This window comes from Saccopteryx bilineata, chromosome 1, assembly GCF_036850765.1.
Source record: "Saccopteryx bilineata isolate mSacBil1 chromosome 1, mSacBil1_pri_phased_curated, whole genome shotgun sequence".
Lineage (NCBI taxonomy): Eukaryota > Metazoa > Chordata > Mammalia > Chiroptera > Emballonuridae > Saccopteryx > Saccopteryx bilineata.
The window spans coordinates 10,309,534-10,337,478 of record NC_089490.1 but is presented as its reverse complement, the minus strand read 5'-3'; the positions used below and the strand labels follow the sequence as shown (position 1 = coordinate 10,337,478).

The following is a 27,945-nucleotide window of genomic DNA, read 5'->3' as shown; positions in this document are numbered from 1 at the left end:
TGTGGTATAAGGCAGTGGTCCCCAACCCCAGGGCCACAGACCGGTACTGGTCCGCAGAGAAAGAATAAATAACTTACATTATTTCCGTTTTATTTATATTTAAATATGAACGATGTTTTATTTTTAAAAAATGACCAGATTCCCTCGGTTACATCTGTCTAAGACTCACTCTTGACACTTGTCTCATAAGTTAGACAATTATATTTAAAAATACCACAGTTTTTATGCCGGTCACATAATTTTATTTTGTGCATTTATCCGTCCCACCCTAAAGGCTGGTCCGTGAAAATATTTTCTGACATTAAACCGGTCTGTGGCCCAAAAATGGTTGGGGACCACTGGTATAAGGTCTTCGCTTCAATGTTAATGAAAACATGTATCTGGGAAACACAATAAAATGAGGTATGCTTGTCTTAGCTTTCAAAATGCCTCATGCCTCCACGTCTCAGGCCTACCATCGCCACCAAAGAGGTGTAACTATGTTGCTGAAAGGTGGATTGTTTGAGATGGTCTCTCGATTTCCTCTATCTAACTTGAGCCTTGGGAGCCTCCTAAGTGGCTAGACCTAAATGCCCTTTGAAGACGAACAGAGGATCTAGTATGTGGCTTCCCCTGGGGCCACTAGACAGTTGTGCTTTCAGAGGATACCCTAAATTAACACAGGACCCTCCAAATTTTATTCTTGCTTTAAAACTATACTGAAAGTCTCCATCCGAATATTGAATTTGGGACATAAAATTCTGAAGACTATGCAGTCAACCCTGTATTTTCTCCATTGTACTGCCCAAACCCTCCAAAAGAAGGTAACACTGTATATCAGCTTTATTGTCTGGTGACAGATTTGGGGTTCTTGGAGACAGCAGTGTCTCAGAGAGTGGCGTTTCATCCCTGCACGGGTTTGTTTGGGGGTGGTAAGAATGCGAAGGAGTCATCAGCTGGAGGGGTCCTCCCCCCACCGCCTGCAGTACCTGGCACAGGGCAGGTGCATAATAAATATCTGTCCTCTGTTTGTAGGTGGTGGGGATGATATAAAGGCTCCCTTTGGGAACCACAGACTGTACAAGAAAGAACATCTTACATCCTATCTGAAGTTCTTGGTTCCGACCTAGGGTACTTAGCCCACTCCACACCATCTTATTTTCCGAGAGGGGCTGGGCCCACTTCATCCCGGGCATCCTGAGCCCTTTCCAGGGCTGCACCATCTCCCCGTGTAAGAGACGATGATGGCTGTGAGTGGGCATATTGTACACCCATTTTGGAGGGGAGCTATATTCCCGATTCCCCAACTTTTGGGGCTCGAGAACTTTAAAATCCGGGGGACTTCCAGACTGTCGTTTAATGGGCAGTCACTTGAATTAAAATCCCATCCTGAGGCCACGAGCCTTCTACTTCCCTTCTATTTCGGACCTTCGCTCACAGCGCTTAAGTGCGTGACTTGCTGGACGGGCGGACCCCAGGCGACCCGAGGAGATGCGCGTTCTGGGGACGGAGTAGGGCAAGGAGGCGGGACCCGAGCGTTGGGGGCGGGACCGCAGGACGGGGCCACCCAATCGCAGGGCCAGTCCGCTGAGGCCACGCCCCCACCCCTGGCCGCGACCCCGGCTCTTCCTCGTAAGATGGCAGGACCGGGCCTCGGCTCACGCATGCCTGCAGAGAACCTCCGGCCGCCGCGGGGCGGGCCTCCTCCGGCTCCTCCTTTGGATAGGCTGCGGCACTGCGCGTAGGCCACGCCCTCGCGCGCGGCCAAGTCTACCGACAGAGTCCGGCTGGGCGGACCCGCCCCGCCCCCGCGCGGGGCCGCGCCCGCTGACAGCGTCCGGCAGCGCGGCCGAGCCCCGCCCAGAGCGGCGCGCGCACGCGCGGAGGCGCCCGGCTCGCGGCTTGGCGTGGGCGGGGCTTGGGGACGCGGCTCCGGAGGCTCCGCCCCTTCGAGCAGCGTCCACAGGTCCCAGTGGTTTCGCTGGCGGGCGACGTCCCCCGGCGTCTGTCCAGCCTGGTCCCGCAGCGCTCGGGCCGCCCCCAGCCTCAGCAGAAGCCTGGCCACTTCCACGGCCCCTTCTCGGGCGGCCAGGAACAGGGGCGTCTGCTCCTGCGTGGAAGGAAGCCGCCAGGGGCGAGGTCAGGGGACCTCCGTGCCTCCGCCCACGTGGCCGCCGGCCCCGCCCCCTCCTAGTTAGGGGGCGTTCCCGCGCCTTCCACCTCCCCGCCCCCACGTTGTTCGGTGGGGGGCCCTCGAGGCGGTTCTAACCCGGCCGTCCTGGGCGTCTGGATCGGCTCCGGCCTGCAGGAGGGCGCGGGCGGCCCGGGCGTTATTCACGGCGGCCGCCCAGTGCAGAGCGGTTTTTCCTGGAGAACGACGTGGGAGGTTGTCACCCTGAGGTTGGGGGGTCAGACGCCTGGGTTCCCGCTTCCCATGGATCCTGGTCTTGGGGGGAAGGGCTATTCGTGCCCGTCGGATCCCGGGTCCCTCAAAGGCGGAAGCGTTGCCCGGGTGACCGCCGGCGGGCAGGAAGCGTGGTCCCTGGTGACGTCACCGGCGCGCGGAAGGGGGACAATGGGGCATTGTTCTGGGGGTCGGTGGGACCGGGAGACCCCTCCCTCTTGTCACTGACACTCCTTCCCCCTCCCTGGTTGACAGGGGGCCCGGACAGTGTGTGCTGTTGAGGGGGAAAGGGGAAGACATGTGCTCCGTCCTGCCACCGCACCGCAGGTGGACCACCCTGACAGCGGGGCGGGAGGGAGTCCCCCAGCCTCCAGTTGCTCATCAGCGGCTCCCTGTTCTTTTTGCATTTTTTCTCACATCCCATCTGCTCTACTTCTCTAGAGCGCATCAGCCTCCCCAGGTCCATACCCCATTTATCTCTGGCCCCCACATCCGCTTGGGCTGCAATCAGTTCCTCTGCTAGGTCCTCTACCGCCAGCCTGGCGGCCAGCATCAGGGCCGTGGTCCCATCCTCTGTCCTGGCGTCCACTGCGGTCTGTCTGCTGCGGAGCAGGAGCTGGGGGGGAGGGACGAGCGGGATGCAGAGAGGGCCAGTGACCACTGGTGTGTCCTGGACTGCCAGCTCTAGCTCCTCACACTCACTGCTTAACCACTGTTTAACAAGCTGCCTGTTCTTGTTTCTCTGTCCTGTCCCCAGTCTCACGTCACTTTCCTCTTTGCCCAACCCCAGAGGGTGTCTTGTCCCTGCTTTACTTCTGAGTGTGTTCCCTGTTCTCTTCAGTGACCCCGGTGGGCACTGACCTGGCACACCTCCCGAGCATCAGCAGCCACGGCAGTGTGAAGGGGGGTGCGCCCTGCTCTGTCCGGCTGATTGGGGTTGGCTCCTGCCTCAAGGAGGCGGCGGGCAGCGGTTGGCCGGCAGAATCGCGCAGCCAGGTGCAGAGGGGTTTCCCCAGTGCCCACAGTGTGAGCCTGGAGACAGGCCCCTCTGTCTAACAGAGGTTCCCAGGGCTCAGAGCTTTCCAGCCACAGCCCCTGGAAGGTCCTGGACTCGACTGCCCCACAGCAGACTGCTGACATCAGGGGTGTCACCCCATCTGTGGGTGAGAGAGACAAGGAATAGGAGAGAAGTCTATCAGAAGGATATGGGGTCCACGGTGGAGAATAGGGAGGCTCTGGAGGAATCACAGCGTGAGGTGTCAAGAAGCCCAGCTCTGGCTCTTGATTGGGTGTGGCTTTAGTCACATGATCTACTTCTGTCCAGACTTCGATTTCCTCATCTGTACGAGGAGCGAGCCTTGTGTAATTCCCTAGCACCCTGGAGAAGTGGTCCTCAAACGTGAGTCTGGATTTGACTCACCTGCAGGGCTTGTTCAAACAGGTTCCCCAGTAGCTTGACTGAATCGGGAGCTTGGGAGTGGAGCTCGAGGATTTGTATTTCTAACAATTTCCCTGGTGACACTGATTCTTCTCCCCCAGGACAACACTTTCAGAATCAGTGTTCTGAGGCACTAACTCTCACATTGGCTTCTCCAGGTCTGATACCAAAGGTCTGATATCCTAAGGGTGAAAGGGAGTTTTCTTGGTCTGGGGCTGGCGCACGTACCAGGTCCATGGGCGTCCAGGTCAGGGATCTCCGTCTCTGGTTCCTGGGGAGGAGTCAGCATGGCGGCTTGGGGCAGCTCCTGACAGTCACCACTCAGAGCCGAGAGCTGGCACTTGGAAGGGGAGGCCGTCTCTTCAGCCTTGGGATCAGAGAAACACTCAGGGAAGGAAGGCTGCCTGGCCCCATCCAGCCCGCCATTGCCTCCGTGCCTTCCCCTGACCTACCTCCTCTCCTTCCTCAGGGCCCGGGCATATCACAACCCCGTGTTCATCCACTTCTGCCTCTGGTTTCAGGGCCCTGGAAGAGGGTGGGTGCCTAGAGAGCCTTCGGGGGCCACAGGGTCCCAGCAGCCTCTCTCCCCCTTCCCCTTCCTGTCTGCAGTGTCTGCGGTGGCATCTCTCGTTGCTTCTGATCATAAATATCCTCACAGGCGAGAGCCCCCCTGCCCCGCCCTCCCCGAGCCCTGGTTCCCCCTCACTCTCACTTGAGGCGGATGCTGTCCTCGCCCAGGGGGGGCCGGCGTCGGCGGGGAGCTGGCTGAGTCCGGGACCTTCGGGTGAAGCCAGGGGGCAGCCAGAGGGCCCCATGCTCCCTGCGCTGCCGCTGCCGGCGCCTCCGGATGAGCTGGAGGACCAGAAGAGCCCCGAGGGCCAGGAGCAGCAGCCCGGCCACCGGCGAGCACAGCACAGGCCAGGGGAGCTGGTTGGCAGGGGGCACTGGTGGGAGAGACACAGTCAGGGGGAGGCTCTTGCAGGTGAGGCTGGCTGGGTACTACTGTGAGCCCTCTGGGCCCCAGTTTCCTCATCTGTGAAACAGGAGTAACAACCACAACCGCCTCCATGGGGCTGTCAGGGGGCTAAAAGGAGTTGGCACTGCAGAGCACTTAGAGCACTGCCATGCACGGACCGAGTGCGATGGAAGCGTTCTTATTCTTTCCTGAGCTCTGAACTGTTGGACACAGGAGTGACTGGCTACTCCTGGTCTAGCAGGGAGGACGGTCCCAAACCTGAGGTCTGTGGGAGCTCCTCCACAGACATTAGGATCACGTCTGTGGTGGGATTCAGCCGGCTCGCACCGGTTCGGCAGAACCGATACCTAATTTTGTTGTTGAGTTAGGCGAACCGGTTGTTAAAATGGCACTTGTCATCAGGGTTCTAAGGTGGGCGCCTGGGCAGCCGCCCAACGTGGAAATCACCAATTGACATTCCTTCTTCTGTTTTAACGTCCATCTGTGCAACAGCGTGTTCTAAGCGCCCATAGTCATGTTCATTCCGTCCACAGGTGGAAAACATTGCAAGTGAGGACGCCAATCAAGAAGCAATATGGCCTGACCTGTGGTGGCGCAGTGGATAAAGCGTCGACCTAGAAATGCTGAGGTCGCCGGTTCGAAACCTTGGGCTTGCCTGGTCAAGGCACATATGGAAGTTGATGCTTCCAACTCCTCCCCCTTCTATCTCTCTGTCTCTCTCTCCTCTCTCTCCCTCTCTGTCTCTCTCTCCTCTCTAAAAATGAATAAATAAAATTAAAAAAAAAAAAAAGAAGCAATATGGAAATATCTTAATAGGTTTATTTATTTTTTTGGTCAGATATTATTTAATATTTTTCATTAATATTTTAAAAACTTTCTTATAATCTAGTTTTGTGCACCTCTTATACTGTTCTTATTTAAGTATTAAATGCATGAAATAATAAACTGCCTGTTGGTATATCGTTTTTTTAATACTTAAAATGATCGTTAGGGCAGAGAACCGGTTGTTAAACTTGAGTCCCACCGCGGGATAAAGTCCTTAGGAAAAGAAGGAAGGAGATTGCGGAGCAAGTGGCCAGGAGGAGGCCCAGTCAGAGAACTGGCGAGTCCCCACGGGAGCCTCGGGTCCCAGCGAGTCTGACTCCCGTGACCACCACTGCTGGGAGCAGAGCCAGCAGGGAGGACGGGCCACTTACCCGTGGCCGAGCGGGGATGGGCAGCCAGTAGGGGGCCCGGCAGCAGCGGCTCTAGGGCCTCTACCGCGGCCAGGGCAGCCAGGAAGCGGAGCAGGAGCCCAGGGTCCCAGGGACAGCGGGATGCAAGGTGGTCGGGGCCACAGCGGGACAGATCCACACCCATCACCACCACAAACCTGTGGAGCAGCAGGGCACCTCAGAGACCTCTGGGTTGGTCCCTGGCTCCCTTCTCCCGCCCATGAAAGAAAAGTGGATCATCCGTCCCCCCCCCCCCCAACCTTACCCTGCGCTGAGGGAGTCTGTCTCCTTGCCTGCAGGCTGCATGGGAGGGGCTGCTGTCTCCCGATGAGAGGGGTCTGGGGCCCCTCCTAGCTCCTCCTCGGCCTGGGCCCCAGGATAGGGGTACACCATGTCCCTGCCATTGCGGTCCTTCCGCACCCACAGCCCGACCCGCAGAGCCAGCGACAGTGCCCGGGCCAGGGCCAGCAGCTGCGCGTCCAGCGCTGAGGGCCGAAGCACCACCAGCAGCGCCAGGGAGGGGCCCCACTCTGAAGCCCCGCTTTCCGGCCTGCAGTCGCCCCCATCCCAGCCACAGGCCGGGGTGTCACAGCCTTTCTCGCAGTGCCCGTTGTGGAAGTGGTCGTGGCAGTACTGGTCGTAGGCTGGGCTGTGGGGGTGAGGAGAGGGGAACTCAGGACCCCCCAGAGAAACCTGACTCCCTCCTGCACCCCAGAGAGGATTCCTGAGAGTGCACAGCCTCCGGGCACCTGTGGTTGCGTGGGGACCGCTGCAGAGAAGTGGGCTTACTCAGGCCCTGCACGGCAGGTAGCCCAGACAGCCTAGCGTCTCCTGACACCCTTGTTTCCTAGCACAGCCCCTCCTGCCTCCTCTCCCAAGCGCTCCTGCCTCCCTGAAGGGGACCCTGAGTCCCTTTTCCGTCAGGGGTGCAGGTGGCTAGGGGAGATACTCCGTAGCAGCAGCGCTTAGAGAGGCTCGAGGCCACAGCTCCTACAACACTCAGCAAAGAGCCCAGGCAGAGGCCGAGCCTGTTCTGTGTCCCCCGTTAAACTGGCGATGCCCCATGTGCCTGGGTTGCAGTGTAGGGGGTCTTAGCAATGGTTAGGAGGGTGGGAGCTCCCTGCAGCCTGCGGCTGTGACCCGGGAACTTAGAGGCCTCTACGTTCCTCCAGCCCCGCCCACCCCGAGTCAGGGTTGGGGTCCTCCAGCCCTCACCGAGCCCCGCCCACCCGAGTCAGGGTTGGGTCCTCCAGCCCTCACCGAGCCCCGCCCACCCCGAGTCAGGGTTGGGGTCCTCCAGCCCTCACCGAGCCCCGCCCACCCCGAGTCAGGGTTGGGTCCTCCAGCCCTCACCGAGCCCCGCCCACCCCGAGTCAGGGTTGGGGTCCTCCAGCCCTCACCGAGCCCCGCCCACCCCGAGTCAGGGTTGGGTCCTCCAGCCCTCACCGAGCCCCGCCCACCCCGAGTCAGGGTTGGGTCCTCCAGCCCTCACCGAGCCCCGCCCACCCGAGTCAGGGTTGGGGTCCTCCAGCCCTCACCGAGCCCCGCCCACCCCGAGTCAGGGTTGGGTCCTCCAGCCCTCACCGAGCCCCGCCCACCCGAGTCAGGGTTGGGGTCCTCCAGCCCTCACCGAGCCCCGCCCACCCGAGTCAGGGTTGGGGTCCTCCAGCCCTCACCGAGCCCCGCCCACCCCGAGTCAGGGTTGGGGTCCTCCAGCCCTCACCGAGCCCCGCCCACCCGAGTCAGGGTTGGGGTCCTCCAGCCCCGCCCGAGCCCCGCCCACCCCGAGTCAGGGTTGGGGTTCTCCAGCCCCGCCCGAGCCCCGCCCACCCCGAGTCAGGGTTGGGGTCCTCCAGCCCTCACCGAGCCCCGCCCACCCGAGTCAGGGTTGGGGTTCTCCAGCCCCGCCCGAGCCCCGCCCACCCCGAGTCAGGGTTGGGGGCTCACGTGCAGGCCGGAGGAGTCTCGCAGTCATAGCCATCGAACAAGCATTCCTCAGAGTCACACTGCGGGTGGCACTGCCCGTCCCGGAAGAGAAGCCAGCAGCGCGAGTGGGAGGGACAGCCCTTCCAGGGGTCCAGCACCCCCAGGGAGCAGTCCCCCCCATCCCAGTTTCCTCCTGGGCCGCTGCAGTCCAGATCGCAGGCCCCATCCCCACGTCTGCCCTCACAGCCCTCTGCCCTGGGGCTCTGACAGCGGGGCCCCGGCCCCGGGGAGCTGGGTGGGCAGGAGCATCGGAAGCGTGGGCCCCCCGGCGCGGGGGTCTCGGAGCAGCTGCCGTTGTGCAAGCAGGGCGGGGGCGGGCCACAGCCTTGCGGAGGGGGCGGGGTCAGGCAGTCGGGCCCCCGGTGGCCGTCAAGGCAGGCGCAGCGCGGTGGGAGGCCGGTCCTGGGGGAGGGCAGACACAGGCCCCCGTGGTGGCAGTGATGGAGGCCACAGGAGGCAGCTCTGTGGCTGCAGGTGGCGCCCTCGAAACCCTGCGGAGAGGAGGAGAGCCGTGTGGAAGGACAGGGTAGGGCTCCTCCCACTTCTCTCCAGCACGCTCCTGGGCTAAGACGGCCCAGAGGGTCCCGGAGTCTCGTACTGGGAAGGGCTCGCAGCCAACATCGGGTGGATCATTTTATGGATGTTGAGACCAGGTCCCAAGTCTTTTTCACACCATGGCATTCCGTCGTGGTGCAGGCGGATGAGCCACAGCTGTGTGCAGCCACCCGGACGGACGGACGGACTGTGGTATCGTGACACAAGTCTCAGCGGGCTGAACAGTTAATAGAGTCATAGCAACTGAACTAGTATTGTCTTAACCCTCGGAAGTAGGATTATACACTTTCCTCTGGAAAGGGGAAGAGGACAGAGGAGGACATAAGTACAGGCAAGTTATTAATCCTGTACTTCTTGGGTTAGATTCATGGGTGTTATATTGTAAGGATAAAAAATTAGACGGCCACACACAAACCAATGGTGATAGTGTGTTGTGAGCCATGGCTTAAGATGAACGCAGTTGTACGCATCTGAGGCCCATAGCATGTGTGTACACACACACACACACAGACACACACGAGTTAAAAGAACTAAGAACTTATGCAAGGTCACCCTGCTTGACCTTGGGGACCTTCCCTAGGCAATGCCCATGATTTCTGAAAATTCCATCTGTGCTACCCCCTCCCCCCCATGCTGCCCCCTCCCCCTGGGTCTGCTTCTGAGAGCCACTCACCTCTGTGAACAAGGGGGGCTTTCTCCAATAACTCCCTCCCCAGGGCGCCCAGGCTGCCCCCCAGGACCTCAGCTCAGCCCTACGCACCCTGTGTCAGTGTTGGGGACACGGAGGCGGCTGTGCACTCACCTGGGGGCAGTGGCAGGTGAAACCTGGGGGGCGTCCTGCTGTGGCCTCACAGGACCCCCCGTGGGAGCAGGGCTGGCTCTGGCAGGGGTCTGTCTGCACTTCGCACCGCCGGCCTGGGGCGGGGGTGGGGCGGGATGTCACACGCTGCTGAGGGCACTGCCTTTCTCCCAGCTCATTCCTGGGAGTCGGCCAGGCGCTAGCTCCACAGGCAAAGGGACCCTGGGGCGTGTTTCCCGGGCTGGGCTGGGGCGTGGAGGCAGCAGCCTGGACGAGGGGACTAGGTTTTCTTGGTCAGCGCAGCGGCGCCCCAGAGATGCCCACACCCCTGCCCGCCCCCGTCCTGGGCCTCACCTGTGTGTCCTGGGAGACACTGGCAGTAGAAGGTGTTGGCTATGGAGTGGCAGGCCGCACTGCCCGTCGGGTGGCAGGGCCGGTGCAGACACTGGTCCACGTCCCCCTCACAGCGCCGCCCCACGAAGCCTGGAGGGCAGGCGCAGTGGAAGCCTCCGGGCTCGGGGACGCAGGTCCCATGGTTGTGACAGGGCTGGGACTGACAGGCGTCTGCTGCCTCTGAGCAGTTCTGTCCCTCATAGCCGGGGGCGCACTGCAGGCGGAAGGGTGGGACAGGGAACCAGTTTCAGTGAGGCCCCTCACAGCGCTGACTGGAGACCCAGCTCAAGGTCGCCTGTCCAGACCCCCACCTTCCAGCTCAACTGTGTCACTTAACTCAGTGGTCCCCAACCTTTTTTGGGCCACGGACCGGTTTAATGTCAGAAAATATTTTCATGGACCGGCCTTTAGGGTGGGATGGATAAATGCACAAAATAAAATTATGTGACCAGCGTAAAAATTGTGGTATTTTAAAATATAATTGTCAAACTTATGAGACAAGTGTCAAGAGTGAGTCTTAGACGGATGTAACAGAGGGAATCTGGTCATTTTTAAAAAATAAAACATCAGTCCTGGCCGGTTGGCTCAGCGGTAGAGCGTCGGCCTGGCGTGCGGGGGACCCGGGTTCGATTCCCGGCCAGGGCACACAGGAGAAGCGCCCATTTGCTTCTCCACGCCCTCCTCCTTCCTCTCTCTCTCTTCCCCTCCCATAGCCAAGGCTCCATTGGAGCAAAGATGGCCCGGGCGCTGGGGATGGCTCCTTGGCCTCTGCCCCAGGCGCTAGAGTGGATCTGGTGGCGGCAGAGCGACGCCTCGGAGGGGCAGAGCATCGCCCCCTGGTGGACAGAGCGTCTCCCCTGGTGGACGTGCCGGGTGGATCCCGGTCGGGCGCATGCGGGAGTCTGTCTGACTGTCTCTCCCCGTTTCCAGCTTCAGAAAAATACAAAAAATAAATAAATAAAAATAAAACATTGTTCAGACTTAAATATAAATAAAACGGAAATAATGTAAGTTATTTATTCTTTCTTTGTGGACCGGTACCAAATGGACCACGGACTGGTACCAGTCCATGACCCGGGGGTTGGGGACCACTGACTTAACTTACCAACCATCCTGGCCACGTGTAGCTTAACCCACATCAACTCCATGTGACACACAGTGGTTCAGCGACCTCCTCCCTCCGCAGTCCCAAACAATCTCCAGGACGCACTGCCCCCAAACCTAACTCCGTCGGTAAAAACCTACGGCCCGTGTCACGCTTTATTAATCTGCAAACGGTCACGGAATGCCTGCTTGGTGCCGGCCACCACTCTGGGTAGAAGGGACACCAAGCCAGAAGGCGTCCCTGTGTCCATGTGAAGTTCTCAGGCAACCGGGAGGGAGGCAGCTCGCGCCCCTCGTGCGATGTATATGCCTCACCTCATAAAACCCTTCCAAACACCCCTCTGTGCCGACGATCTTTGATTCTCACTTCTCAGAAATGAAAACTAATTTCGGGCAAGATTCAGTGACCTGTACACGTCACACAGCTTGTAGGTGGCAGAGCAGGTACCCCATGCCAGCCTACGACTCCATCACCAGTGTCCTTAACCGTTAGGAGACGGCAGCGGCATTGATCGCCGATGCCTGTGCCCTGTGCTGAGCGCCTGCGAGAGGCAGGAATACCGGGAGGGCTGCAGCAGGGTGGAGAAAGGGGGCCCTCACAGAGGAGCGGCCAGAGCTCTGAAAGAAGCAGGTGATGGGGTGCTCTGGAGAATTCTGTGGGGAGTTCCATGAGAGAGGAAGTAAAACTGAGTAACAGGTGCACTGCGTTCCTCCTGATGAGTACAATACCTGTGTGTGTGTGTGTGTGTGTGTGCTGAGTAACAGGTGCAGTGTGTTCCTCCTGATGAGTACAATACCTGTGTGTGTGTGTGTGTGTGCTGAGTAACAGGTGCAGTGTGTTCCTCCTGATGAGTACAATACCTGTGTGTGTGTCTGTGTGTGTGTGCTGAGTAACAGGTGCACGATGTTCCTCCTGATGAGTATAATACTCGTGTGTGTGAGTGTGTGTGTGACTGTGTGTGTCTGTGTGTGTGCGCTGAGTAACAGGTGCAGTTACTCCTGATGAGTACAATACCTGTGTGTGTGTGTGTGAGTATGTGTGTGTGTTTGGATGCGCCCGTGTAAAGAGGGTGGTTAGGGATGTGCGTGGTGCCTTCTATAAACTTGAGGTTTTGGATACAGGGATCAGGCTGCTCGGGCTTGAATCTCAGGGTCTCTTGCTCGGTGACCCAACCCCCCAGGAGAGGCCTGAGCCGGCCTGGAGGGAGGTCGGGGCGTGGTCCTGAGGAAGGCCTCTCCTGGGCACCATCGGGCAGGCGGAAGCAGGGAGGCGGGGCCAGAGGGCCAGGGCGGGTCCGCAGGGAAGCCCGCAGCCGCTCAGTGTGGCTGGAGCCAAGCAGGGGGTGGGGAGACGTGAAGCTTGAGAGGCCGGCAGGGCCTCGGACTTCAGTGTGGGAGCGGCGGCAGCCACAGAAGGGTTTTAAGCAGGGCGGGGGCGGCGACGGGTCAGTTGAACACTCTCACGGAGCACCTTAGCAGTAAATAAAGGTTGACTCCTTCTTAGGAGGACCAGGGTGGAGGCAGGGATGGCGGGAGGCTGACGCAGGTGTCCAGGTGGAATGCAGCAAGGCCTGGCCGAAGGCAGTGGACACAGGGCGGAGGGACAAGGACGGAGCTGAGATGGTTAGGAGGCAGGACGGCATGACTTGGTGGTTGGCCGGACGTGCGGGGGAGAGGGAAACGGCTCTATCGCGCCCCACCCGCCCCCATGACGACGGTTCCCCATGGACCGCCCACTCTGGTGACCATGACCTCCTCTGCTAGACCCGCTCACCTGGCAGAGATACCCACTGGACTGGGCCACACAGGTGGCCCCATGTTGGCAAGGCCTGGACTGGCATGGGTTCACCCTATCCTGGCATCTACTGCCTTGGAACCCCGGGGGACAGTGGCAGAAATAGGAGGAGCCGTTGTCAACGCAGAGGCCTCCATTCCGGCACAGGGAGGCGACTTCCGTGCCTGCGGAGAGAGGCAGAGAGGGGTCAGTAGGCGACGTGGGGTGGCAGGTGCTCAGGCCCCGGACCCTGAGTGGAGAGGCCCGTGGGAGCCATGGATACTCCCGGGGCTGGCGGCGGCTGGAGGGGTCAGGACCTCCCACACGGAAGAGGTTGGAACATCAAGTCCCCCTCCTGCCTATTCTCCCAGAACGGAGGGGGAGCCCCCCTCTTAGGCTCATCAGAGCGTGAGCTGGGCACCCTCCGATGTCCTCACCGCGGTCACCAGCAAGCACCCCCTTTCACGAAGTCCCCTGATGTCAAAGCTCCTCTGAAGGAGGGGCTGTTCTTTGACAAGGTGGGGGGGTTGGTGTGACACCAGGTGAGTGGGGTGTGGTGAGATGTGTTCAGCTGGGGTCACTGTTGTCCACGGTGGCTGAGACGGTGACAGTGACGGAGCCGAGCTGCTCCGCACCCGGTCCGGTCCCTGGTGGTGGGGTCACCCCGGAGTCCTGTGGACTCGGTGTTTGTCGGGGTGCCCTGCACGTGGTGCTGGGGGCTGAGGGGGGCTAGGGTGCCCTCGGCACTGCTGTGACTCTCAGTCGGCCGTTCTGGCCCGACGTGGGGGCGACCTTCGGGACGGACGGCATCGAGGGGGGCACCCCTGTTCTCTCCGCCTGCCCCCCCAGCCCGTCCTGGGGGTGGTACCTTGGCTCAGGGCGGCCTTCCGGCAGGGGGACAGCGGGACCTCGCAGAGGGGCCCGGTCCATCCCTGGAGGCACAGGCACTGGATGGAGGGCCCGGTCTGGAGGCACTGGGCGTGGCGTGGACAGGGCTCCTGGGCACACAGGTCTAGCAGAGTCTGAGGGTTCGGAGTGGGCAGGAGACGGGACGGAGCATCCATCAGGGTGCCCAGGCCCGGAGACGGTCCTCGGCCACCTTCAGTCCCGCCTCACACACACCCTCCGGTTTCCTCTGACACTCACATCCCAGAACAGTCCCCGGGCGGACACCCTCCCAGCCCTTCCCGTCCATGCAGACGTCAGTGCCTAGGCTTCCAAACCTCTCTGCGCATGGGAGCCTTGCCCAGACGTCCCCGCTGTCCACCTGCTCGTACCTGAGACCCCCCCCCCGGCCCCACCGACCCCCAGCCCCTCCCTCCTTTGCACACCTGGCTCCGTGCCCTCACCTGGCAGCTGCTTCCTGTGTAGCCAGCGGGGCAGAGGCAGCGGGGACCCTGGGGACCATCTTGGCAGGTCGCCCTGTTGCCACAGGGGCTGGAGGACAGGAGAGACCGGGCTCAGTCCGAGGAAGGTCCCGGAGGAAGGGGGAGGGAGTGTGGTGCCCAGTGAAGGGAGTGCGGTGTGGGATGTGGGGTACGGTGGGAGACGGGGGCAGCTGGAGCCCCGGAAGAGGCGGGGAGGAAGGGGAGGAAGGCTGAGGGGCGTCCTCCCCTCCTCCAGGGGTCTCTGCGCCCTGCTCACCTGTCTGCACAGCTGGGGCGGGTCCGTCCCTCACAGCGCGGGCCCTGGAAGCCAGGGGCACAGAAGCAGGAAAAGGTAGCCGGCCTGCTCACACAGGTGCCCCCGCTGAGGCACGGGGCTGGAGAGAGGAGGCTGTGAGGGGTTGGGTGTCTTGCCTATGACCTGGCCTGTGACCTCGGTCAGGTCACCTGCGGGACATTTCCCCGCCCCCCAATTCCTCACTGAAACGCCAGCGCGCTGCGTCCAGTGTCCAGTGTTCTGTTTTTCAACATGGCACCAACTCACCCAGCCCCGCCCGCCGTGGCCGCCCGGCCCGGGACATGGTGGGCACTCACCGGAGGCACAGTGGTCGGTGCTGGTCTGGCAGCGGGGCCCCGTGTGGCTTGGAAGGCAGCTGCAGGAGTAGCCCCCTGGGCTGGGGCTGCAGGAGCCTCCGTTGAGACAGGGCCCCGAGTGACAGGCTGTCACCTCCTCAGTGCAGGCGGGCCCTAAGGGAAGCGGTGGGGGGATGAGAAAGGGCGCCCCCTTTCCTACGCTCCCCTCAGCCCTCCTCTTCTCTTTCCCCTTCTTCCTCTCCTCACCCCCACCCTGTCCCCCTCCCCAGCAGCTCTCCCCCCACCTGTGTCCCCTGCAGCCGGTGCTCAGGCTTCCTCGGGGTGACCCAGGCCGAGGGCCCTTTGTCACCCGCCTCCGCTGGCCTGGCCCTTCCTCTGGCCCAGGGTGTGCGTGGCTTTGGGGGCACCTCACCTGTGTAGCCCTGGGGGCACGTGCAGTTGTAGCCAGAGGGCTGGGGGTGGCAGGTGCCCCCGTGGGCACAGGGCGTGGAGACGCAGCCCCCCAGCCAGGCCTCGCACTTTGGTCCTGTCCAGCCCTCGTCACACACGCAGGAGGACCTGGTCCCAAGAGAAAGGGGAGGGCTGGCTCCTCTTCCCTCCCTCCCCGTGGGCCGGACCCGGGTGACCTCTTCTCCGTTTGGTCCCCGAGACGCCGCCGGCCCTTTCCGGCAGTGTCTGTCCCCTCTCACGTCCCCAAGCTCACGTGATTCCTTCTGCAATGTGTATCCTCGGTCAGTGGTCCTCAGAGCAGGCACTTTCTCCTTTGTCCTGTGCTGTCCCCCTCAGCCCCCCAGGGCAGTAGCCACACAGAGCAGGTGCTCAGAGATGAACTGGCCCTGGGAGGTGATGCTCGCCTTTCTGTGCTGACCCCCTAGTCCGCTGTTTGCCTCATCGTTATTTTTGTTTTTGTGTGTGTGTGTATGTGACAGAGACAGAGAGAGACAGAGAGAGGGCCAGACAGGGACAGACAGACAGGAAGGGAGAGAGATGAGAAGCATCAATTCTTTGTTGTGGCTCCTTAGTTGTTCATTGATTGCTTTCTCATATGTGCCTTGACCGGGGGCCTTCAGCAGACTGAGTGACCCCTTGCTCGAGCCAGCGACCTTGGGTCCAAGCTGGTGAGCTTTGCTCAAACCAGATGAGCCCGCGCTCAAGCCGGCGACCCCGGGGTCTCGAACCTGGGTCCTCCGCATCCCAGTCCGACGCTCTATCCACTGCGCCACCACCCGGTCAGGCTGGCCCCACTGTGTATGAACTCCTCCCCTCACTGGCTGCCACTGGGCAGTCCGCCCTTTCCGCTGGCCGCGACCTGAGAACTCGGCCAGCCCCTTGCTGTCCCCCACCGGCCGCTCCCCACAGCTGGGCCCCTGGCTGGCTGGCCCGGCTGGGGCCCGAGGTGGATGCGAGCGGAAGGGCCCGGAGGGGTCACCTCTGGCAGCGCCCATGCTGGCAGGTGCAGTTGTCCTCAGCGGGGGCGCAGCCCGGGCTGCCATCGGGGCAGAGACAGTGGGCCTTGTCCTCCGGATGCTGGCATTGTTGCTTGGGCTGGCACAGGTTGGGGGCACACAAGGGAACCTCGCAGAGATGACCTGGGGTGGGGAGATGCGTCAGAAAAAAAAAAACAGGGTCCCTCCATGTCCCTGATGGGGCCCAAGGCCACTGCTTATATATGACAGGCCCGCTGCTCAGGGACCGGTCCTTCAGTGGCCCCCTGTGGCCCCAGGATGCTCCCCGACTTCCCCAGAAGGACACCTGGGCTTCTGCAGGACAGGTTCTTCCCACAGCTGTCCCACTGCACCCTAAGCTCTGGGTGTCCCACAGCTCCGGAAGTGGGGTGACTTTCTCTTCTCTTCTCTTCTCTCTGCACCTTGCACACGTGGTTCTCTGCAGCTAAGACTTGCTGTCTGGCCTTCTGTCTTGACAAGCCCCACTCATTCCTTAAGACTCAGCTCGTAATGCCTTTTCTCTAGTCTGGGCTGGTGGGTCCTTTGGTTCCTGGGATCCTGTGCATTCTGCTCTCAGAGTACCTCTCTGGGCCACCATCAGCAAGAAACTCTTTATTTTCTTATGTGCCCCAAACCAGGGTCCATCTGGCAACCCTCGCCTGGGGCCAATGCTCTGCCCATCTGGGGCCGTGCTCGCAACCAAGCTATTTTGAGTGCCTGAGGCGGAGGCTCCATGGAGCCATCCTCAGCCCCAGGGCCGATGCACTCCAATTAATTGAGCCATGGCTGCAGGAGGGGAAGAGAGAGAGAGAGAGAGACAGAGCGAGAGAGAGAGAGAGAGAGAGAGAGAGAGAGAGAAGAGGAGGAGAGAAGGAGGGGAGGGGTGGAGAAGCAGATGGGCGCTTCTCCTGTGTGCCCTGACTGGGGATTGAATCCGGGACTTCCACACTCTGGGCTGACTCTCTACCACTGAGTTAACTGGCCAGGGCTTCAGCAAGAGACTTGTTGGTCTCTCTGCCCTAGATTTAAAGCCACTTGAGGATGGCACCCCTCTTACTCAACTCTGGGTCTGGCATAGTTGGTCCTTCGTAAGTGCTTGCTTGATAAGCGAATGAATGGCTTCCCTCTGAGCCCTGGACTCTGATCCTGAACTCCAATCACACACCATCCATGCTGGGTCCCATGTGGGCCCTACAATAACACCACCCCCAGCCCGTGGCTGTGCACCAAGTAAGGGGTCCCATTCTCGTTCTAGTCTGACATCCCAATCCTCAAATACCCACCTATAACCTCTGCCCCCCCACGCCCCAAAGGACTGGAATACCCCTAGCAGTCCTGGCCAACACCTCCCTGCTGACCTGTGAAGCCCGAGGGGCAGAGGCAGACGAAGGCTGCTGGCAGATCAAGGCAGCTGGCGCCGACGGGGCACGGGCCACTCAGACACTCGTCTACCTCCGTCTGACAGCGCGGGCCCTCGAAGCCTATGGCACAGCAGGGGGCTCAGGGGCCGGAGGAAGTCTGCCCGGGGCCCCACTCTCCCTCTGGCGTCCAAGCCCCAGTCTACCCGGGAGACACTCGCAGTGGAAGGATCCGGGCCGGTCCTGGCACTGCCCGCCGTGGGCACAGGGGGCGCTGGCGCACTCGTCCACGTCCGCCTCGCACCGGGCGCCGGTGAAGCCTGCTGGGGCGGGGGTGGGTGAGGGCAGACGGTGAAGGGCATCTCTTTTCTCTCAGCAGTTATTAGGGGAGTTGTTAAAAACGTTTGACTGGACTCCGCAGGAATGATTTCAAGGATTCAAAGAAGGAGTTGCCGTATTTTTCGCTCCATAAGACGCGCTTCCACCCCCCCTCCCCAAAGTGGAGGGAAAAATGCCCGTGTGTCTTATGGAGCGAAAAATATGGTATTTTATTAAATATTTTAACACACCATTTGGTTCAGAACTTTTTCTTTTCTTATTTTCCTCCTTAAAATTCTACGTGCGTCTTATGGAGTAAAAAATATGGTAAGCTCTTGCGTTCTCGTTACCTACACGGAGAGGACGTCACCACAGATCACAGGGCGCGGCTCGGGGTTTTGGGGGCTTTGTCTGCACGAATCATTACACAGCGAAAGCACCAAGGAGAGGGCTTCTCACACGGTGATTTCAGTTTCAGGAGGTAAGGGAACATAACTTGGTAACTTTATTCTTCATATAAATAAGGCATAACTGGATACATGTAGTAATGCTGATGGTACATTTTATCAAAAGTGTAAATGCCAGCCCTGGCCCTTCCCCTGGCCAGGAAAGGTGAACGTATAAGGCCTCCCAGAGAAGACTCCTGGGCAGGCGCGGGAAGGTGAGGCTTAGCCCAGCACCAGCTGGGTGATTTTGGGGAGCTACTCGACCTGCCTGGGCTCCACATTCCTCCCTTGCAGAGGATTAATAATAGAGCCTACCTTAGGGTACCATTGAAAGGAGTAAAAGAGCCTGACCAGGTGGTGGCACAGTGGATAGAGCATCGGCCTGGGACACTGAGGACTCAGGTTCGAAATCACAGGGTTGCTGGCTTGAGTGCGGGCTCACCAGCTTGACTGCGGGCTCACCAGCTTGAGTGTGGGGTTGCAGGCTTGAGCGTGGGATCATAGACATTACCCCATGGCCGCTGGCTTGAGCAAGGGGTCATTAGCTCAGCTGGAGCCCTGCACCCCCTCCTGGTCAAGGCACATATAAGAAAGCAATCAATGAGCAACTAAAGTGATGCAACTACAGGTTGATGCTTCTCATCGCTATTCCTTCCTGTCTGTCCCTGTCTGTTCCTCTAAAAAAAAACAAACAAACAAACAAAAAAAACAAAAGAAAGGAGTAAATGAGAATGGAGCCAAATGCATGGCCCAGGGTAAAAGTATTAAATAGACACCAGTTATCAGCACAGCAGGGACAGAGGGGTCCTGTGCAGTGGAGGAGGCCTAGGGCAGCTGTCCCTGCGTCCATGGCAGCCGCGCCCAGATGAGCCTGGGACTGGACGTGCAGGGGACTCTGAGGGAGGTCTGGAGAGCTGGGCGCTAGGGTGGTTTGGCCGGACAGAAATGAGGTGGGGCAGGGATGTTAGGGAAGACAGTTCAGGGAGTGGGGAGCGGAGCAGCTGGAGAAAGGGAGACCCCCTGGAAGGCTCGGTAGAGCTTCGGAAGGCCTCAGCCAGAGCTGAGGAGGCCCGGGGCTGCGGGCCTGGGCCAGAGCAGAAGCTGCACTCACCGGGCCGGCACACGCACTGGAAGCCGTTGGGCTGGTCCTGGCAGACAGCCTGGTTCAGGCAAGGCGCCGAGGCACACTCGTCGGTCTCAGTGTCGCAGAGCCGGCCCTCCAAGCCTGGGAACGCGGAGACGGGGCGCCCGGGTGAGGGCTGAGGCCCAGCCAGGCCCTCTGCCCGGGAGGCCCGGGCTCTAGAAGCAGCCGCCCCACCACGTGTGCCCTATCCGGCTGCCCCTGTCAGGCTGCCGTAGGCACGTGGGTCACAGAGGTGCACACTGGGCCCTGCTGCCCTGCCTGCCGTGTGCCCCGCGGGGCCTGCGGGAGGCTGTGGGCACGTGGGTCACAGAGGTGCACACTGGGCCCTGCTGCCCTGCGTGCCGTGTGCCCCGCGGGGCCTGCGGGAGGCTGTGGGCACGTGGGTCACAGAGGTGCACACTGGGCCCTGCTGCCCTGCGTGCCGTGTGCCCCGCGGGGCCTGCGGGAGGCTGTGGGCACGTGGGTCACAGAGGTGCACACTGGGCCCTGCTGCCCTGCGTGCCGTGTGCCCCGCGGGGCCTGCGGGAGGCTGTGGGCACGTGGGTCACAGAGGTGCACACGGGGCCCTGCTGCCCTGCCTGCCGTGTGCCCCGCGGGGCCTGCGGGAGGCTGTGGGCACGTGGGTCACAGAGGTGCACACGGGGCCCTGCTGCCCTGCCTGCCGTGTGCCCCGCAGGGCCTGCGGGAGGCTGTGGGCACGTGGGTCACAGAGGTGCACACCGGGCCCTGCTGCTCTGCGTGCCGTGTGCCCCGCGGGGCCTGCGGGAGGCTGTGGGTGCGTGGGTCACAGAGGTGCACACCACCGGGCCCTGCTGCCCTGCGCGTGGGAGGCTGTGGGCATGTGCGTGGGGGCCACTCCTCTGTGCACAGGAATGTGGACCAGCTGGGAGACCCCAGAGGCACAGATGAGACAGGTGGACATCTGCTTGGAGGTGACACACTCTTGTCTGACCTGGGCAGGCCTCTGCCAGAGGGACCAGGGCTCCCCAACATGGGGGGGGGCATTGGGGAAGCTGCTCACTCCCAGATTCGTCCTGTGTCTCCGGGCTGCCCCGGTCTTTACTGTCTCTCCCTGGACTAAAGCTGGGTCAGCCCCTGGACGATGGCCGCCTCCCCCTTCTGACCCGCGAGGCCTGAACCCCAGAGCTGCTGGATGTCCACAACCTTGTCCCTTGAATTACCAAACCGTTTTCTCAACATTTTTTCCTTAAAGCTGCTCAGCTTTAGGTGTGCGAAGCCCTGAGGTTCTTTGAATTCTGGCTCTGCCACTTACAAGCTGGCAGACAGCCTGGTTCAGGCAAAGTGCCGAGGCACACTCGTCGGTCTCTTTGGGTGACTTTGGGCAGGTCACTTAACCTCTGCCGCGTCCCAGTCAGTTTCTTCATTTATAAAGTGGGCACAGTCACAATGCTGGCCTCGCGGGTCATTGTCAAAATGAGGTGATGCACTCAGGTGGTATCCGGCACAGAGTAAGGTATTACCGTTCCGGTTTTATTCCGTTCCGTTACTAGCTCTGCCACTATCTCCCTGGGGAGCCCACCAGGGGGCGATGCTCTGCCCATCTGGGTGGTTGCTCTGTTGTAACCAGAGCCATTCTAGCACCTGAGGCAGAGGCCAGGGAGCCATCCTCAGTGCCAGGGCCAACTTTGCTCCAGTGGAGCCTTGGCTACGGGAGGGGAAGAGAGAGACAGAGAGGAAGGAGAGGGGGAGGGGTGGAGAAGCAGATGGGTGCTTCTCCTGTGTGCCCTGGCCGGGAATTGAACCGGGGACTTCCACACATCAGGCCAACGCTCTACTGCTGAGCCAACTGGCCAGGGCTTTACAGCAGCTATGGAATGGATGTCCCCCTTCCCTCCAGAGTTGAGCTGGGCACAACCTCCCTGCTAGCTGTGGCCCTTCTCCAGGCGACCGTGGGCTTCCCAGCATGTTCATCTGGGGTGGGGAGAAGAGAAGCATTCTTGGGTAATGGACCCCACCTGGCCTCAGGCTGTGTATGCTCTGGGTGATGGTCTGGGGGTTTGGGGTTAGTCCTGCCTTTCCTACCCAAGACCCCCGTCTGGCTGGTACCTGGCGGGCAGAGGCAGTGGAAGCTGGCGAGCAGGTCCAGGCAGGTGCTGCCCGGGTGGCAGGGCTGGGACAGGCACTCGTTGTGGTCAGCCTCGCAGCGGGAGCCCGTGTACCCGGGGGGACAGAGGCAGTTGAAGGAGCCCGGGGTGTTGAGGCAGGAGCCGCCGTGTTCACAGGGGCCGGGACCCTGCTGGGCTGGGGGGAGAGGGGACCTGGGTCCTCGAGGGCCAGCGGTGGGGTGGCCGCGAGCCTAGGTGGCCTGGGGGCGCTGGGGGCCTGTGCGTGGCCGACGAGACCACGTGGGACGTGTCTTTTAGGACGGGGCCTGGAGGACTGAGCACTGGGGTGTGGGGAAGAGATGCCAAATCTGGACAAATTCAGGGAAGAGTCGTTTATACTTGTAGTCCGGAAAACAGTTTGCCTGTGTCTGTGCAGAGGCCGCCTGGGGGCTCACAGCAATCCGCCGTGGTGGGGCGCTCACCCATCTGGCACTCGTCCAGGTCCTGGTGGCAGGTGGGCCCCGTGTAGCCAGGCTGACACAGGCAGAGTGTGGCGCCCGTCAGGGGGTTGGTGCTGCACTGGGCTTCCCCGTGGCACGGCTGGCTCAGACACATGTCCTGCATGTGGCACAGGAGACCTGCAGGGAGTGTGCCGGGTGGGGCGAGGCTGGTCGCGGTCACTGGAAGCTCCCAGCCTTCTCCCACGGGCCCGCCCCTCCTGCCCACCGCCCCGGACGCCCAGCTCCGCACCTGTGCGGCCAGGCGGGCAGAGGCAGGAGAAGGAGCCCACGCGGTCCACGCAGGTGGACCCCGGGGCACAGGTGGCCGCCGCGCAGTCGTCCAGGTTGTCCTCGCAGCTCGGGCCGCCCCAGCCGCTGGCGCACACGCAGTGGAAGCCGCCAGCCGAGTTCCGGCAGGTGCCCCCGTTTCTGCAGCGCGGGGGACGCTGGGACTCACATTCGTCTACATCTTCAGAGCAGTCCCAGCCTGCGGGGCGGGCAGAGACAAGGGCTGGGGCGGGGGACCCCGTGCGCGCGCGCGCACGTGGAGAGGCCAGGGGCCACCATCTTGGCCGCGAGTGCCACGAACTTGGCTCTCAAGGACTCACCTGTCCAGGTGTCCGGGCAGAGGCAGGTGTAGGCGCCCAGCGCATCCCGGCAAGTGCCCCCGTTCTGACACCGGTGCTCGACACAGTCGTCTGGGTTCACCTCGCAGGCCGGCCCGGTGAGACCTGACAGGGTGATGGGATCAGCGGAGGGAGGGAGACAAGCGCCTGCCCAGAGGGTGGGAGGCTGCGGGGAGGTCCCTGGGAGGACGCACCTGCTGGGCAGAGGCAGAGGTGGAAGGTGGGGTCTCTTCCTGGAACCAGCTGGCAGGTGCCCCCATTGGGACAGCCCGCTGGGGGACAGGGTCCCGGCCAGAGCTCACAGTGCGGACCGTCCCGCCCCGCGGGGCACAGACACTGGAAGGAGCCCAGGGTGTTAAGGCAGGTGACGCCCTCCGGGCAGGGCCCTGGGTCTAGGAAGCACTCGTTGACATCATGTTCGCAGGCGTGGCCCTCGAAGCCAGGCTGGCAGCGACACTGGATCTGGGGGTAGGTGGTCAGACACACCCCTCCGTGCAGGCAGGGGTTGGCTGAGCAGAAGTCCCGAAGCTGGCAATGCTCCCCTGAGGCGGAGGACAGCGGGCTGTCAGCGCTGCCCAGCCCCAGCGGCTCGGAGAGAGCCCGCCTCCCACCTGCCCTCTCTAATTCTCTCATCACCCTCCCTCTCGCCTATCCGTCACTGGGGCTCCGTTTGGCCCGTTTTCTGGACCGGTTACATCTCAGTGACTATCTAAGTATTTTATTTTATTTTTTTAGCGATGGAGACGACAGAAACAGAGAGGAACAGACAGGAAGGGAGAGAGATTCTTCATTGCGGCACCTTAGTTCATTGATTGCCTTCTCATATGTGCCTTGACGGCGGGGGGGGGGGGAGCGGGGGCGGGGCGGCTACAGGGGACCCAGTGACCCCTTGCTCAAACCAGCGACCTTGGGCTCAAGCTGGCGACCTCTGGGTTTCCAACCTGGATCCTCTGTGCCCCAGGCCTACGCTCTATCCACTGCGCCACCGCCTGGTTAGGCTGGAGTGACTATTTTCTAAGCTAAATCTCAGACGCCTAGTTGTCAGTGGAGTGTTGCAAATCGGCCCTGCCTGGGAAGACCTGGGCCGCGGGGTTCCTTCTGTGGCGACCTCGCGGGGAGACAGAGGAGGTGGCAAACGTGGGGGCTCTGCGGGCAGGAGGCTGAGGACCTTGCTGCCTGGAGCGGTCCTCCAGCCGCTCTCACCCCGATTCCCCATCCTTTGGGCGGCGCAGTGATCTGGCGGTGACTCGAGACCACGAGCACAGCGCGCTGCGAGCTTGTCACACGCAGCCTTAGGCCCGGTTTATTCAGAATTACCTGGGCCACTTAAAAACCTACAGGCCTGGGCTCATCCCAGAACCGCTGAATCTCTGGGATGGGGCACCGGTATTTCTAAGAGATCCCAGGTGATTGCGGTGCCGAGTCTGAGAAGCCTGCCCCGCTCAGGGCACCCCCAGTCCGGCGACTTTCTCACCCACGTGGCCGCAGCTGCGGGCCCAGTCCTCCATCCCGGTCTGGTGCTGCCGGCCCTTCCCCTCCAGGGCTCACGCTCTGTCCACGCACCCTGACCTTTCCCTCCAGGGCTCACGCTCTGTCCGCGCACCCTGACCTTTCCCTCCAGGGCTCACGCTCTGTCCACGCACCCTGACCTTTCCCTCCAGGGCTCACGCTCTGTCCGCGCACCCTGACCTTTCCCTCCAGGGCTCACGCTCTGTCCACGCACCCTGACCTTTCCCTCCAGGGCTCACGCTCTGTCCACGCACCCTGACCTTTCCCTCCAGGGCTCACGCTCTGTCCACGCACCCTGACCTTTCCCTCCAGGGCTCACGCTCTGTCCACGCACCCTGACCTTTCCCTCCAGGGCTCACGCTCTGTCCACGCACCCTGACCTTTCCCTCCAGGGCTCACGCTCTGTCCACGCACCCTGACCTTTCCCTCCAGGGCTCACGCTCTGTCCGCGCACCCTGACCGTGTCCTCAGGCGGCCACCATGTGTCCTCTCTCTTGCCCCAGGGCTGCACCCGTTCCTCTCCAGGGTCACCCCCCAGCCCATCGCACCTCCCACCCCTATCATGCCTCCCCCTCCCCCACGGAGGTCTTTCCCAGAGACTTGAGGGGCACCCAGGGTCAGAAGCCATTCCGATGCTCAGATTGCAGGGGTCCCCTGCTGTGCCGCATTAACACTCTAGCTGCTGGGCAGAGGGGAGGTTGCGGGGGCTGGGGAAGGGGTCAGGGTCCTACATTAAGGGGCCTGTGGCAGTGGCTATGGACCAATTGGTTTAGAAATATTTCAGCATGTTAGCAATCGGCACAGCCATGCCAGGGAATGTCAATCTTGGGCAAATGTGTCACCAGAATGGGCTTGTAGATTCTCAGGGCCTCTGTTCTCACAGGGCTCGGTCATTCTTTGTACCCCTTGGCCCAGCGCGGGCCCGCCTGTCCGCCCCCCCGCCCCCTGCACTCACCTGTCCACCCGGGCAGGCAGGAGCACCGCGCGCGGCCCGAGGCCTGGACGTGGCACTGGCCCATGGGGGAGCAGAAGGAAGAGCAGGGGTCCTTGAGCTGGGCCTGGCACCTCTCGCCAGTGAAGCCAGAGGGGCAGGTGCAGAGGAAGCCGGGGGTCACGGGAGAGGGGGCGCCGGGGGAGCTCGGGGGGCTGGGAAGCAGGGCTTGGCAGCTGCCCCCATTCTGGCAGAGCTGGGCAGCCTGGCAGGGGTCAGGAAACTGGCACGTCTCACCCAGGAAGCCGGGAGCACACCTGGAGAGCAGGGGAGAGGGAGACTCACATCACCGGCTGCGGTTCAGCTTCTCACCTGCCTCCTTCCTCCCTCCTCCTGCCCCCTGCTCTCCCTCCTCCCCCTGCTCTCCCTCCTCCCCCTGCTCTCCCTCCTGCCCCCTGCTCTCCCTCCTCCCCCTGCTCTCCCTCCTCCCCCTGCTCTCCCTCCTCACTCCTGCTCTCCCTCCTCCCCCCTGCTCTCCCTCCTCCCCCTGCTCTCCTTCCTCACTCCTGCTCTCTCTCCTCACCCTGCTCTCCCTCCTCCCCCTGCTCTCCCTCCTCCCCCTGCTCTCCCTTCTCACTCCTGCTCTCCCTCCTCCCCCTGCTCTCCCTCCTCACTCCTGCTCTCCCTCCTCCCCCTGCTCTCCCTCCTCACTTCTGCTCTCCCTCCTCCCCCTGCTCTCCCTCCTCCCCCTGCTCTCCCTCCTCACTCCTGCTCTCCCTCCTCCCCCTGCTCTCCCTCCTCCCCCTGCTCTCCCTCCTCTTTCCTCCCTCCTGCTCTCCCTCCTCCCCCTGCTCTCCCCCCTCCCCCTGCTCTCCCTCCTCCCCCTGCTCTCCCTTCTCCCCCTGCTCTCCCTCCTGCCCCCTGCTCTCCCTTCTCCCCCTGCTCTCCCTCCTCCCCCTGCTCTCCCTCCTCCTCCTGCTCTTCCTCCTCTTTCCTCCCTCCTGCTCTCCCTTCTCCCCCTGCTCTCCCTCCTCCTGCCCCCTGCTCTCCCTCCTCCCCCTGCTCTCCCTCCTCCCCCTGCTCTCCTTCCTCCCCCTGCTCTCCCTCCTCCCCCTGCTCTCCCTCCTCCCCCTGCTCTCCCTCCTCTTTCCTCCCTCCTGCTCTCCCTCCTCCCCCTGCTCTCCCCCCCTCCCCCTGCTCTCCCTCCTCCCCCTGCTCTCCCTTCTCCCCCTGCTCTCCCTCCTGCCCCCTGCTCTCCCTTCTCCCCCTGCTCTCCCTCCTCCCCCTGTTCTCCCTCCTCCTCCTGCTCTTCCTCCTCTTTCCTCCCTCCTGCTCTCCCTTCTCCCCCTGCTCTCCCTCCTCCTGCCCCCTGCTCTCCCTCCTCCCCCCTGCTCTCCCTCCTCCCCCTGCTCTTTCTCCTCCTTCCTCACTCTTGCTCTCCCTCCACCCTCCTCCCCTGCTCTCCCTCCTCCCCCTGCTCTCCCTCCTCCTCCCCTTCTGTTCCTTCTCCTTTCTCCCTCCTCCACCCCTACTCTCTCTTCTCCTCTGCTCTCCCTCCTCCCCCTGCTCTCCCTCCTCTTTCCTCCCTCCTGCTCTCCCTTCTCCCCTTGCTCTCCCTCCTCCCCCTGCTCTCCCTCCTCCCCCTGCTCTCCCTCCTCCTCCTGCTCTCCCTCCTCCCCCTGCTCTCCCTCCTCCCCCTGCTCTCCCTCCTCCTCCTGCTCTCCCTCCTCCCCCTGCTCTCCCTCCTCCTCCTGCTCTCCCTCCTGCCCCCTGCTCTCCCTCCTCCTCCTGCTCTCCCTCCCCCTTTCGAGCCTCCCACCCCCACAGCCACACTCACTGGCAGGTGCCTTGGTCCTGAGAGAGGCTCAGGCAGGTGCCTCCGTTGGCACAGGGCTCTGAGAGCCCCCCGCAAGGCAGCCCTAGGATGGAGACAAGGGTGAGCGGGGAACCGGGAGCACAGTGCTCCACCTGTCCCCAGCCGGGGCCCTGCCTGCAGCAGCCTCCACACCCCCGTGCCTGGTTCCCACGGGGTGCCTGCCCAGCCCCCTAGGTCCCACGCCACTCACTCACTACCCCCCCTTCCTGTTTTTCTCTGGCCTCCAAATCCAGCCTCAGGCTCCATCCCTCGGAAGCCAGACAACAGGGACCAGGAGGGGGGTTGTGGGCCTCCTGGGAGGTGAATGGCTGAGACAGAGAAGGGATTTCCTCCCGGAAGGGCCCAGCATTGAGTCAGGGGGAAGGAAGGGGACAGCTGGACTCGGGAGGGACTTGGTGGGCCCTTGACCTCTCCACGCCTCCTGCTCCCCTCACATCTCTGTCCCTGCCAAGTGGTCAGTGTGTTCCTCTTCACCTCCTAAAAGAGCCCACTGTCCCCCAGCTCCAGGGCCCCTGGGTTCTCCCTGGGGGTGGGCACCCTGTCGGCCATCCCCCAACAGTCTCCGCCTGGCACCAGGCCCATGGCCTCAGCCTGTGTGGATCCAGCGGTGGAGTCACCTCTCCCTGCGCGCTGTCCCCTCCAGGGAGTGAGAATCTCCACCATCCACTGTCGCCTCAAAGCACGGGGCTTGCCCTCGCCCCCCAACCCACCGGACACGCTCCTAAGGAGGCCGGCCCCTACCTCTCCCGCCCGCCCGCCGGGCCTCACCTCCGGACTCCAGGGCCCAGCAGTGCAGCAGTGGCAGCAGCAGCCACAGGGAAGGGGGCTGCATTCCAGAGCCCGGCCCCCGAGCCCTCGCTCAGTCCGGACCCCCTCCTCTGCTCCCGCAGCCCCTTCTTTCTCCACCTCGGTCCGCTGCAAGCCTCACGTCTGAGCTGTTTCCTGAGTCACACAATGTCTTGGACACCCTAGTAATAGGGAGAGAGGGAGGGACAGTGTGTGTGTGTGGGGGGGGACGCGGGAGGGGCCTTCTGTCCCTGACAACCCCTGGGAGGAGGGTTAGGGCACAGTGGCTGGAGGGCCGGAGACAGAAGGGGAGACCGGCCGCTGGGGGCCCCTGAGGAC

At 62.1% G+C, this 27,945-nt stretch overlaps 1 protein-coding gene across 1 annotated transcript; it reads right to left on the bottom strand.

Moving 5' to 3' along the window:
• Nucleotides 1-7: 7 nt before the first annotated feature.
• On the bottom strand, nucleotides 8-27,736 carry NOTCH4 (notch receptor 4). The gene is given in 31 exon segments (XM_066258143.1): nucleotides 8-1,441; nucleotides 1,444-2,089; nucleotides 2,249-2,346; nucleotides 2,852-2,999; nucleotides 3,245-3,540; nucleotides 4,050-4,188; nucleotides 4,274-4,346; nucleotides 4,534-4,765; nucleotides 5,994-6,169; nucleotides 6,277-6,660; nucleotides 7,959-8,488; nucleotides 9,355-9,467; nucleotides 9,706-9,958; nucleotides 12,623-12,807; nucleotides 13,491-13,644; nucleotides 13,972-14,059; nucleotides 14,267-14,384; nucleotides 14,602-14,754; nucleotides 15,014-15,159; nucleotides 16,031-16,190; nucleotides 17,405-17,527; nucleotides 17,611-17,724; nucleotides 19,280-19,393; nucleotides 21,380-21,574; nucleotides 21,861-22,016; nucleotides 22,129-22,365; nucleotides 22,487-22,609; nucleotides 22,699-23,046; nucleotides 24,969-25,261; nucleotides 26,782-26,863; nucleotides 27,589-27,736. Coding segments are annotated over 31 exon segments (5,997 nt in total). The 5' UTR covers nucleotides 27,653-27,736; the 3' UTR covers nucleotides 8-1,385.
• Between the last annotated feature and the right edge of the window lie 209 nt (nucleotides 27,737-27,945).